The following is an 11,663-nucleotide window of genomic DNA, read 5'->3' as shown; positions in this document are numbered from 1 at the left end:
ATCGTGCGCCGTCACACACACGGTCGATGCGGGGATCGGACCCACATGCTGGCGTGCCAGCAGCCACCAGGCTCGACCAGACAAACATGGACACACTGAACACGCCCACGCCAACAGCACTTCCAACTGCACACGAGGCCAGGCTCAGCCGACCAGCTCCAGGGCACCGTTGCGGTAGGCGTAGCTGCCCTTCGCGTTGCCCTTCTTGAACTCAAAGCGGATGTTGGGGTAGCGCTTGAAGAACTCGGGCGTGGCCGAAGTCATGCCGGTGATGCCGGGGCCACTGGTGAAGCTGCGGCAGCCGTGCATGGTGTGTAGTGCAAGGCGGGGCCGTGCGCGCTTTGTCTTGACGGCGCTCGACGGGCGCTACCTGGGCGCTACGCCGCCCCAGTGCGGCCACAGCCATCCAGCCACACGCGTTCATGTGTTGACACTGATGCGGATCTCCTCACCCAGGTGGTGCCTGAATGGCCCTTCGCCGCGCATCGCGCTTCACAGTAAGTTGACCTGCCGCGTGTGTGCTGCCATCTCTCCTATGCCAAAGTCCCCTACATGCCCTACGTTAGCTGCGCCAGCTGTTCCGCCAGCATAGGCCATACTTGCGGAGCAGGAATCAATGCACCAGCGGCAATGGGGTTGAGACGCACATAGGGAAGCCTGCCCACGCATTGCGTTGCGCGTGCTAGCGCGTGCATGGCTGCACGCCAGGTCGCCAGCAACGCTTGCACTCGGTCCTCAGCCACAGCACGCTTCGCCTGCATTTAGCATATCCGTCGCCGACTCCATCGCTTCTCTCCTCCACAATAACGATCTTGCCATTCCGCACAGTGCTTGCCTCTCGAGGGGACGCGACGTCATGTCAGCCGGAGCGCAAGAAGGGCCTACGTTATCATTAACTCTGCTTACCCCCGTGTAACTGTCCTATGGTTGACACGGCCTATGGTCCGTACCCTGGTCCGCATGATCACGTTGGCAATCCATATTGGGTATACTTAGCAATGTTGGGCTCGGGTACATGATTCCCCCCACCCTGTCCGACCAGCGCCGCCACCTCCATGGCTCCGTGTTCGCCCACGCGCCGATCACACGCTCACAGGTGGAACTTGAGCCGGGGGTCCTTGCGCATGGCGAGGAACACGGCAAGAACCTGTGACAGCATGGCACATGGCGGCGACATCAGGCAATGCAGCTGCACAACACCCTCTCGCCAGGCCGGCAGTGACGTGTCGCCGCCATGTCACGTCACCACCATGCAACCGCACACTTGCTGCTCCCTCAGCTCCCCAAGCTCCCTCCCTAGCCTCTCACCTGCTCGGGGCTCTCCACGCGCACCGGCCCCACGCGCACAGACAGGTAGTTGCCACCACTGCTCGCGCGCGTGGTCACTGGCGCCGGCCCGCCCACCACGTCCTCCACGCACTTGACCATCGCCGCCTTGAAGTCATCGCCGCCGGCGCCCACCGCCTGCACGTACCGTAAGCACATATGCACACATGCCATGTCTACACCAATCATGCGTGCGTCATGACCGCACTATTGTGATCGCCCATGGCCGCTGCGCCGCCGGTTCAACAGGCTCGCCGCCAATCGAGTAACCCACATCTGCCATGCCAGGTCGACTGGACCACCTCATACACAGGCAGCCCCCGCAGGCCCCTGCTCCGCCGGTCGCCTCCTCCCATGCGACCTTGCACCACCTCCCGTCCCTCCACGGTGTCTCCCGCTCCATCCACCTCCTGCTCCTCACTGCACCGCCCCTCAGCCCAGGCCTCACCGTGAACTCCCGCATGTCGGGGTACTTGTTGACCTTGGCGTCGCTGCGCCGCCAGTCTTCGACCCAGTCCTCAGACGATGTTGCGCTGGCCACGCTGCCCGTGCCGCTTGCGACCTCCGACCCGCTAGTGCTAGTGCTGCTACTACTGCCATTGCTGGCTGCTGCTGCCGCCGCTGCCCGGGCCGCCGCCAGCTTGGCCATGACCTCGGCGCTGGTCTGCGCCAGGACCTCGGCCTTGTCGCGTCCATTCATGGTTTCTGCGGACGCGTGGCAGCAGCCGGGCAGGAAAGGAAGAGTGTGTTGTACGAATGACTGTGAGTGAAAGGATGCGTAGGGTGGGTGCTGGTGGTGCGGGGACGCAGGTGAGGCATGCCTGGGGTGGTTCCCGGACTGGGTCAGCTCTCCGTGTTGCCGCATCCAGGTGGAAAGGCGCTCCGAAAGAGCGTGCTACTTGTCTTGTATCCCTGCCCTTTGCGAACAGCAAAGAAGCTCGGATGCCACCGCGTCAAAGCAAACCGCAACCGTGAGTCCGCAACCGCCGACGTGCTTTGCGTGCAGAGCAAGGCTTCTCTCCCTCGTGTGTGTGGCCGGCACTCCACCGACCGCATTCGCGCGGGTTAGCTGTTATCATACCCCGTGATACTTTCAGGATGCTGCCAACTCACTTGGCCCGCTCGCGCCGGGTCCGGTCTTCTTTTTCTGTGTCGTCGGCTGGAAGTTCTTTCTCAAGCTCCCGAATCCCTTGGGCTTTCCTGAGCAAGAAAGGTCACCTTCGCTACTTGAAGCTTCTGACGACGCATTTGTGAGGACGCTGCGAGAAAAGACGACTGGCAGTCGGCAAGTTCGTGAGCAAGTCGGCACGCCGGCCAGCCGACGAAGGGGGGAAAGAGTAGCCTGCATATTTTATGTGTTACTGTAAATAACTGAGGAGTAGTGACGTTCTGGGTCAAGGAATGCATGGTGAGCAAGCAACGAATGGAACTCACTCCTTGACACGAGCGTGTCGAGCCTATTCATAGAACATTTTTGTATCATACAAATCCACTGCATCAGAATGGCGGCGACCTACGCGCTAAGCTCGAACCCTGCTTGCCGCGCACTTCAACGTAGCCCTACATCTTGGCGCCTTGCTGGCCTTCGCCCTGCCCAGCCGCGCTGTGCTGCATCGGGTACAAACGCAGAGTCCACGGGGCCGCTGTCTCGGTGAGGTATTGGGGGTATCTTCAGGGGTGTTGCTCGGGTGGCTCACAGAAACCCAACATGCCCATGCTCTGCTTTTGCCGCGGACCGGCAATAGATGTAGCCCCCCCCCCCCTGCTCTCTTCACCTCTAGCAGTCTGTAACAGCCTCCCGCTCCGCCCCCCCCCCCACCCCCCGGGGCTTGCTTGCCTCACGCTCTTTCCTCTGTAGCCGCGTATTCGCAGTAGGCGCACTAAGCACCACGGCACTGGTGGCGGGTGCCCTGGCGGCCGGCGGCGTGGCGCTGGCGGCCAGCCTGGGTGGCCTGGGTGGCCTGGGCGGCGGCGGTGGCGGCGGCGGAGGCGACCCCCGCACGCTGACTCGCACAGGCATGGACAAGTTCCGGCGCAATGAGGTGGAGGGCAGTGTGGAAGACTTTGACCGGGTCATCCAGCTGGCGCCTTCCATGAAGCCGTGAGTAGCAGAGTACGGGCCCGGGCCCGGCGAGGGTGGTCTGCACACCCAGGGGAAACGGGGCCTTGGCGGAGCCGGGCTGCCGTGTGCGCTGACGGCACCAGCACTATGCTCCCTCCCTGTTCCTGCTGTCGTTTCCGCAGGTACATGTGGCAGCGCGGTCTGTCGCTGTACTACCTGGGCCGGTTCGCGGAGGGTGCTGAGCAGTTCCGGATCGATGTGGCCGTCAACCCCAATGACACGGGTGTGCGGTGGGGCTTGAGGGTTGTGGGAAGCTGGGGAGCTGGCGAGTGCGCGCTGCGTGCTGTTAGGAATGGCCGCCTGACCTGGCTAGCGCCTGCGGCAGGATGGGTGCATGGCGCAGGGCGGTTCTTTGGCTATGGATGCATGTGTAGTGCATGTGTAGTGCATGTGTAGTGCATGTCTTGTGCTACTTCGATGTCAGCCGTCTGCCATTGCTGAACCCGGCGGCGGCTGATCGCCGACCGGCTGACCGCTGACCGCCACACAGAGGAGTCTATCTGGACGTTCCTGTGCGAGGCCCAGATGGTGGGGCCGGAGCAGGCGCGCAAGCAGTTCCTGGAGGTAAGGGGTTGGCCGGAGGAAAGCGTGGTGGGAGGCGTGGGTGGGTAGGGAGGCGCTGTGGGAGAAGGCTATGCTGCCGCGGCAGTGTGTCGACATACACGATCTTGCGACTGCAGCCTCCCGTGCTCGCCGAGCTCGGAAGTGCGGTACCGGATGCGGTACCGGATGCCCGCGCAGGGGTAGACCTCCACAGTCTTCTGACATCTGTAATGTCCCCACATGCACGTGTTCAGGTCGGCCGCGACTCCCGGCCGGTGATGCGGGCCGCCTACGAATGCTTCAAGACCGGCCAGCCGCCCGAGAAGGTGCGCGGTTGGCGTGCGGGGCTGGTAGGCTTGAACCGACACTGCGGCACGCACCCGAAAGGCCACGCCTGCGTTGCTTCCTTGTTCCCGCACGGCTGCGCCGCACACGCCGCCCTCCACTGCGTGTTGAACACCCGCTTGCACGCGTGCGCGCTGCTGCACGCCGCCTCCGTCCAGATCATGGCGCAGGTGACGGACAACGGCGGGCACGACACCTTCTACGGCCTGCTGGTGAGTGGGTCAGTCCGTAGGTTGCGGCGGCTGGGGCTGTTGTGGGGCAGACGGTGCGTGTGGTGGTGGTGGGTCAGTGGGGGCGTACCGCCCGGGCCCTTCTGCGCGCGTGCTGTGGTACGGTGCTAGCGCAAGCAGACCCAACACATTTCCCAACGACCGCCGCCTATGCCGCCTGCAACCTGTGCTGATCCCCACACATCCGAATTGCAAACCATCCTCTTCGCAGTATGTGGGCCTGTGGCACGAGGCGGAGGGCGACAAGGCCGAGGCGGAGAAGGCCGTCACCGCCGCAGTGGCCACGCCCTACGCGCGGCTGTCGGGCGACTACATGGCCAGTCTGGCGCGAGTGCACTGCCTGCGCAGGGGGTGGCAGGTGCCGGGCGCGGGCAAGGCGTGAGGCGGCAAGGGGGTGAGGGGGTGAGGGTTATGGGGTTGGGAGGGAGGGTGGCGTGTGTGAGTGTGCCGGACAGTACAAGAGGTGGTGCGAGGAGCGGTGTGCGAGCGTGGTGAGAGGGATTGTGAGGTCTTGCGCATGTTTGATTCATTGAGATGGAAGAGTGGTCGAGGGGCGGAGGAGGTGTGTTTGATTCGGATATATCGTCCGAAGCACAGGGGTTGCATCTTCGGGGACCGGCAAGAAATTGCCCTCAATGTAGGCCTTCAGGCGAGAAAGATTGGGCATTTCCCGGGGTGCCCTCTCGCCGCGTGGGGCTGCATCCGGCCCCCGCATCTCGCCAATGGCCGCTTTCCGGGGGGTCCGCCCCCCTCCCCCCAAAACGCTAAAGGTAGACATTTTGGGGCCTCTGGATGCCGTGGGCGAGAACGAAGTTAGGGCCCTTCTCGCCAGCGGCGGCGGCCTACCCCTGGAAGATGCAAAGCGACCAGGAGACCAGCCAAGCTTTATCCAGGATTCAATCACAGGGCTGTGCGGCCTGGCCATGTAGTGCAGCGACCGGGTGAGCCTGGGGTGCAGACTGTGTGCAAGACCACATGGGGCATGCCAGGAAACGCTAGAAGACATTGGAGAAATGCACCCGGGGAAGTTTGCGTAGAGAGTGGCGCTGGGGAGGGGGGCAAGGTAGGATTACTGAGCCTTCAGGCTGCGTGTTTGCAGGAGTTGTTCGCTGTGCTCGTGTGGCGGTGTTGGGCAGGAGTGTGAAGGTGGACTTGAAGATGGATGCTTGGCAGTCGGAGGGAGAGAGCGCACCATAACGTTGCATGGTGTTGTGTGCAGACAGCAAGCGCAGCAAGTAAATGGTACCTCCTCACCCTCTGTTACCCAGCGTCCCGGCTTCAATCTACCGTAGGTGTTGACAAGCTTCTCGGCTTCAGAGCATCCGTAACCGCCATCCAACAGCAACGATCCTAGCTATCCAGCCCGGGTCCCCTATGAAATGCTTCATGTAGCTCATCACTGCAATCCACTCCTTATTTGTGCACACTCCCACAGCTCAGACTGCATCCCGTATCCGTGACGCATTGCCCTGGACCACTAACCCTGAAAGCCCCACACCCCAGCACATGTTGCAGTGCTTGTGCCGCCAGCCATGCTTCTCCCCCCCCATCTATGCAGCATTAGACTCATCCGCTGAATGCCTGTATATTCAACCCATAGTTGTGTCATTGCATCTGACCGCAGCTGTTGGGTAGCCGTCAATCTTCCGATGCACGGACGGCGGCCGGTGGGCAAAGCCGGCCCTCCACGGTCCGCCGCCCGACACCGCAGCGAAGCCTCCACAGCCCTAGCGCCTCACGCACGCCCCGATCCAGAGCGCATCTGCAAGAGCGGACATCGGCATATTTCAGAGTTTGTCAGAAGTTTATGCCCATGTCTTTCGCCTCAGCCCTGCTGCGATGGCGGGAATGCCTCGCCTGCAGAAGCGGCCCGACTCAGCAGTGTTATGCTACGCTCCGTACCGCTCTCGTAAAGCAGGTCTTCAGCTCCTGAAACTCCTTGGCACACACGCCCTTGTCCACCTGGTTACAAGGGGGGGGGCGCGGGCTGGTTACATGGCCACGGTGGCTTGCAGGTGCTGGTGGTCCGAGCAGCGACACGCACTGACAGCTGCTGAAGTCCCGTTGGTCTCTGCGGCGTGCACTCACTTCTGGTACAAGCTTTTTGATGCATGTCCCATAAAGCTCCGCCTTGGCTGAGCACGCTGCGAAGGCCCGACCAATGCGTGCAGCGGTCTGCTCCGGAGCGCTTCTGAGCCCTGGAGGCTTCTTACTGGACATCGTTTGTTATGTTTGCGCGACCAGTTACTATAACAAAGCAAGTGCAAACAGCATTATCATGATGGTTTCATGCATCACAAATTGCGCATTCCTTCATTCTGGTGACCTACTTGCACATTAAATGAGCCTTTCAGACGTGGCATCATTGAATGACACTTCTCATCCTATAGCCGTGGCTGTGATACCAAAGAATGGAAACGTTCTTCCCCGACGACTCACCGCTCAGGTGATTGCAGCCCCGTTTAGCAATCTATAACAGTGCTTCATAATGTTTGTCGACGCTTTGGAGCACGAAGTGGACTCGTGTATCCGCATGGTCTGTCGCATTGACTCAGCTTTGGCTCGCGCAGGTTCTGGCTGTGCAACGCTTCAGTGGCTCAGATAGCATGCACGGTCACTTGGCCACCGGTTATTGCGGTGACGGGTGAGTCGCTCGGGGTTGCGGGTGGACAGCTAGGGCCACTCCGGCACGGTGTTTTGGTGCCAGTTTTAGTGCGGGCTATGTGACCAGAGGCGGGGTCGCTGCACTGACTGAAACTGCGCCCTCTTTGGTTCATAGGACATGCGCCATGCGTCCGGGCCTGGGCTCCTACGTCGCGGGTAGGTCACTGCCCCCCGCCCCCCCCTCTCGTGCTGCAGCCTCGGTGTCTGAAGCACCGGTCCGGCAGAAGTCTTGCCTCGAGTAGGAGGAGACCTAAGCAGGGCCTGCAGCGCCCACCGCTCTGCCTCTGCCTCCTGCCTTGCACACGACATCGGCCCTGACCCCAAGCCGCTCTCGCCCATCAACCTCGCGCCACAGGACGAACCCGAATTCAAGCCTGTGCAGCAGCTACTGGAGGTGGACGGGGAACGCTTCGTGGCGGTGGCCGTCAAGGTGCGGGGCGAGGCGCGGTGCTTTGCCGCGGGTCCGAGGGGCTGGGTCAAGCCCATGCCAAACCCCGAAATACCCATGTATGGATGCGGATGTTACAGATGTATGGGTCGGGGTGGGGCGGTGTGGAGGCGCAACATCTAGTTGCGGCAGGCTGAACTGAGGGCAGCGGCCGAGCGGTCTGTGCCACTGTGGAGTGCGAGGCTTCATGGGTAGGGACCTGGGTCGGTTCTATCCCAACAACCCGCCGTTCCAACCACCCACCTCCTCGCTCCCCTTCATGCGCTGTGTGTGCAGGGAGACCTGCTGGTGGCTGCTGACGCCAGCCCCAGCGGCCGCGTCAGCATCTGGGACACGACCACCTGGCAACGGCTGCAGACCGTCACGGTGAGAGGACACCTCCCGCCGCTCATCGGGTGCGGGGCCGTGGGCGGGAATAAGCGTGGGGCGAAACGGAGTCGCACAGAGATGCAGCTCATGTGTTCGACCCACTTAAACTGCATGCAAACAGGGGTGCGGCAGGATACCAAGGGTGGGGGCTCAGGGTCTGTCCTAGCCGGCAGGACGCATGCAAGCGCCTGTGCTCACGCAACAAGCACCACCACGCCCGCCTCCACTGCAGGCCGATGCGCCGGTGACCGCCCTGGACGCCTCGCGCACCTACATCGCCGCCGGCACCTCTGCCGGCTATGTGCGGGTGTGGCGGCGGCAGTCGGCTGTGGACCCCACCTTCACCCAGTACTTCCAGCCGGATGTGCAGCTGGTGCGGTGGGTGTATAATTAAATTAGGTTACCGTACCGATCGCCGGTAATGTGTTGAAGCATGCTTGCGGCTGCTGTAAGACGTACGGCACGGTAGTGTGGACGTACTACACAAGCACAGGACGCAGCAACACGTAGGTGCTAAATTAAATCCCGCCGCTGCCGTCGCTGCTGGCGCCGCTGCCGCTGCAGGACTCGCTGCCCATCTACACGGTGCGACTGGGGCCGCTGCGGCAGCCGGGGGCGGCCGGCGCGGGCGCGGAGGGCGGCGCCGGCACTGCCGCGGGCGACAGCGTCATGGTGGTGCACACACGTGGCAACGGCCGCGTGAGCGCCTGGCGCCTGGTGGGTGCGCGGCCGGCGGGGTGGGGGCTCTGTTTGGCGGTGCCGGTACGTAGCGAATGCACTGCCACTGGTGCAGGGCTCATTCCGCAGCTGACTGCGCAGCTCCGTTGCTTCCATGTGGTGGGCACGGGTGGGCCGGTACGGCACTCCCCACCTTTGCCAACAGCGCACTCCCATTCCTGCAACGTCAACCGTCCAACCCAACACCCAAGCCTCCAATAACCCGCCTCCTGCTCCTCCCCACCACCACCACAGAGTGACGCCAAGATCATCGGCACGCTGGGCCGCCCGCCGCCTGCCCCAGGCTCGCCCGCCGAGGCCGAGGCGCTGCTGTCCGCCAACGTGGTGTGCTGTGTGCTCGGCCGCGACGGCACCCTGCTCACAGCCTCCTGGGTGCAGGGCCGCCAGCCGCTGCTGCAATGGGTGCGTGTAAGGGGTGTGTTGAGGGGGTGGAGGGTGAGGGGGAGGGGCGGCGGGGACGGGAGGGTTGAGCGCGGGTGGGACGAGGCAGAGAGGGATGCACGGATGGGGAATGTTGAGCTAGGTCTTTGCGGTCCAGGTCACAAAATCAGCATCCGACAACAGAAGTACCATATCTTGGTGAGCGCATGCTGTGGGCATGACCCACATCCCAATCCCCACGTCCTCCCTCAGGTCAACCCGCTGGCCCGCAGCGGCAGTGAGGTGCCCGGCGTGTCTCAGCACCTGGCGGGGCTGACCAGCCGCCCGATGTGCTGCGACACGGACGGCAACGCCATCGCCCTCGGCTTCGAGGACGGCACGGTGGGGAGGGCGGGCGGCGGCGGCAGGGGCGTGGGCGGATGGCGGCGGGCGGAGTCCTGCAGTCTGTCTTGTCCGCCTTGCTGGTGCACCTGTTTTTGTATGCGACGCATCTGCCACCACGCGCCCTGCAGGTGTGGGTGTGGGGCGCACTGCACAGCTATCAGCCACCGCCGCCCTCCTCCTCCTCGGCGCCCTCGGCCCCGGAGACCTCCCACTGGCGCGGCTACCACCGCGGTGCCGTGGGCGCGGTGGCCTGCCTGCCGCACCGGCCGGGCGGCCAGCTGGCCAGCGCGGGCGCGGACGGCTGCGTGAAGCTGTGGGCCATAGGCGGAGGGCAGCTGCTGGCGGTGGCGCGCCTGGGCTGGCAGGTGGGCGCGGGCGGGGGCGGGGGCGGAGCGAGGTGGCATCAGGAGAGGGGCTAAGGGCACTGGAACGCGGACGGTGTTGGGGGGTAGCACGTGGAAGCTGGAGAGCTTGGGAAGGCAGCTGGCAGCTACCGTTGATGGGGCTGATTTTTGTTGCTGGCGATGCACCGTGTGGTATATATTGAATGGGAATGCATATTGAGCCTTGCAAGCAAGCATCGTCCTGTTCCGGTCTGCGCCGATCCCTGTCTGTGTCCTGGTCCCCCCCCCCCCGCCTGTGTGTGGGGGCAAGCAGGTGACGTGTCTGGCCGTGAACGAGTTGGCGCTGGTGGCGGGCGGTGCTGAGGGCCAGGTGCAGGTGCTGGTGCTGGTCAGCGAGGAGCAGGCCGCCGCGGCGGCGGGGCACAGCTCGAGGCCCACCGAGCAGGAGCGGGCCGAGGCGGCCACGGCGCCGTCGTCGTCGTCGGCGGCGGCGGCAGGTCCCGCTGTTGTGCGGTATAGCTACTGGTTTGATGCGCGCTCGCCCAAGCAGGCGGCGGCGGGGGCGTCAGGGGGGTCCGGGGCCGGCAGCAGCGGGGGCGCGGGCGTGTGCGGACTGGCGGACGAGTATCCGGACGCGTTTGCGGCGTTCGTGCCGCCGCGGAAGCAGCTCACGGCGGCGGACCTGCAGCAGCAGCAGCAGCAGCAGGGCAGTTGCAGCCGCAATGGCGGCGGCGACGGCGACCGTGGGGCTGTGATGAATGGCGATGGAGGCGGCGGCGGAGCGAGCGCGAGCGCGGCGGAGGTGGAGGCGGCGGAGGGGGCGGGCGAGGGCAAGGCGTCCTCCTTCAACATGAAGGCGGCGATCAAGGGCGCACAGCCCAGTGCGGCCGACCAGGTGGGTGCCAGCCTGGGTATGGCCGAGGAGCAGCCGCCAATGCAAGCCGGGAGTCGATACAATGGGGGGGGGGGAAGAGCATGGCGTGTCTGTACTTGGGGCATTCTAAACCTCGTTTCCAGTGAAGCCCTTGGGATTCTCGATCACCCTGTCCATCCTTTACACCCTCTCACCTCCGGCGCCCTCCTGCCGCCTTATCCTACCCTTTTTACCCCAACCCACAGGCCGCGGCCGCCGAGGCGGAGGAGGCTGCCAAGCGCGCACAGCTACGGGCCATGGGCGAGGCACCGGGCGTGGCACGCAGCCGCGGCGCCGTGCAGCTCGACAGCGCTACCGCAGCCTTGGGCCGCAAGTGCTCCAACCCCTCCTGCCTACAGCGGGAGGGCGTGGCGGAGCTGCGGGCGGCAGGGCGCGGCGGCGGCGGCGGCGGGGCTGCGGGCGGCGGCGCGGCGTTCAAGCGGTGTGGCGCGTGCAAGAGCGTGGTGTATTGCAGCGCGCACTGCCAGAGCACGCACTGGCGCGACGGGCACAAGAAGGAGTGTGCGGTGCTGGCGGCGGCGTGGAAGCAGCAGCAGGAGGAGGAGGCCGCGGCGGTGGCGGCGGCGCTTGCGGACGGGGACAGGGGCGGGGAGGATACGGACTCGGCAGCAGCGACACCGTCGCCGGAGGCGGCGGCGACAGTGCCAATTTCGGACAGCTTCCTAACAGAGCTGGACTGATGTGGGGCGGGATCTGTTGTGGGGAGCACTGTGTATCTGAGTGCGTTTTGGACTGGGGGTGGGAAGGGGCTGCATGGATGCCACGAGGATGCTTGCTGAGCGACGAGCGAAATGGTATAAATGATGGATTTGAGTGAGCGAATGGGACCTGTAGT

At 64.2% G+C, this 11,663-nt stretch overlaps 4 protein-coding genes across 4 annotated transcripts; 2 read left to right on the top strand and 2 right to left on the bottom strand.

The window, feature by feature from the left end:
* Window positions 1-25: 25 nt before the first annotated feature.
* Window positions 26-337, bottom strand: CHLRE_12g508302v5 (uncharacterized protein). Its single transcript, XM_043068205.1, has one exon. The coding sequence runs from the start codon at window positions 307-309 to the stop codon at window positions 145-147; it is 165 nt and encodes a 54-aa protein (XP_042918162.1). The 5' UTR covers window positions 310-337; the 3' UTR covers window positions 26-144.
* A 288-nt stretch (window positions 338-625) lies between these two features.
* On the bottom strand, window positions 626-2,662 carry CHLRE_12g508300v5 (uncharacterized protein). Its single transcript, XM_001690975.2, has 4 exons — window positions 2,440-2,662; window positions 1,775-2,031; window positions 1,309-1,464; window positions 626-1,147 (listed from the first exon to the last, which is right to left on the bottom strand). Exons 2-4 carry the CDS (start codon window positions 2,024-2,026, stop codon window positions 1,091-1,093), a joined length of 465 nt encoding a protein of 154 aa, XP_001691027.1. The 5' UTR covers window positions 2,027-2,031; window positions 2,440-2,662; the 3' UTR covers window positions 626-1,090.
* Window positions 2,663-2,767: 105 nt separating this feature from the next.
* Window positions 2,768-5,233, top strand: CHLRE_12g508350v5 (uncharacterized protein). The gene is made up of 7 exons (XM_043068206.1): window positions 2,768-2,977; window positions 3,185-3,427; window positions 3,571-3,671; window positions 3,939-4,012; window positions 4,246-4,317; window positions 4,495-4,548; window positions 4,778-5,233. The coding sequence occupies exons 1-7, from the start codon at window positions 2,829-2,831 to the stop codon at window positions 4,946-4,948; spliced, it is 864 nt and encodes a 287-aa protein (XP_042918161.1). The 5' UTR covers window positions 2,768-2,828; the 3' UTR covers window positions 4,949-5,233.
* Window positions 5,234-6,907: 1,674 nt separating this feature from the next.
* On the top strand, window positions 6,908-11,663 carry CHLRE_12g508450v5 (uncharacterized protein). The gene is made up of 12 exons (XM_043068207.1): window positions 6,908-7,012; window positions 7,137-7,210; window positions 7,346-7,386; window positions 7,586-7,660; window positions 7,955-8,044; window positions 8,280-8,420; window positions 8,612-8,764; window positions 9,020-9,187; window positions 9,419-9,547; window positions 9,679-9,915; window positions 10,208-10,789; window positions 11,014-11,663. Exons 1-12 carry the CDS (start codon window positions 6,978-6,980, stop codon window positions 11,506-11,508), a joined length of 2,220 nt encoding a protein of 739 aa, XP_042918160.1. The 5' UTR covers window positions 6,908-6,977; the 3' UTR covers window positions 11,509-11,663.

The sequence above is a fragment of the Chlamydomonas reinhardtii genome, chromosome 12, assembly GCF_000002595.2.
Source record: "Chlamydomonas reinhardtii strain CC-503 cw92 mt+ chromosome 12, whole genome shotgun sequence".
Taxonomy (NCBI): domain Eukaryota; kingdom Viridiplantae; phylum Chlorophyta; class Chlorophyceae; order Chlamydomonadales; family Chlamydomonadaceae; genus Chlamydomonas; species Chlamydomonas reinhardtii.
Note: the sequence above shows the minus strand (reverse complement) of the source record. Positions and strands in the feature narration are given on the sequence as shown.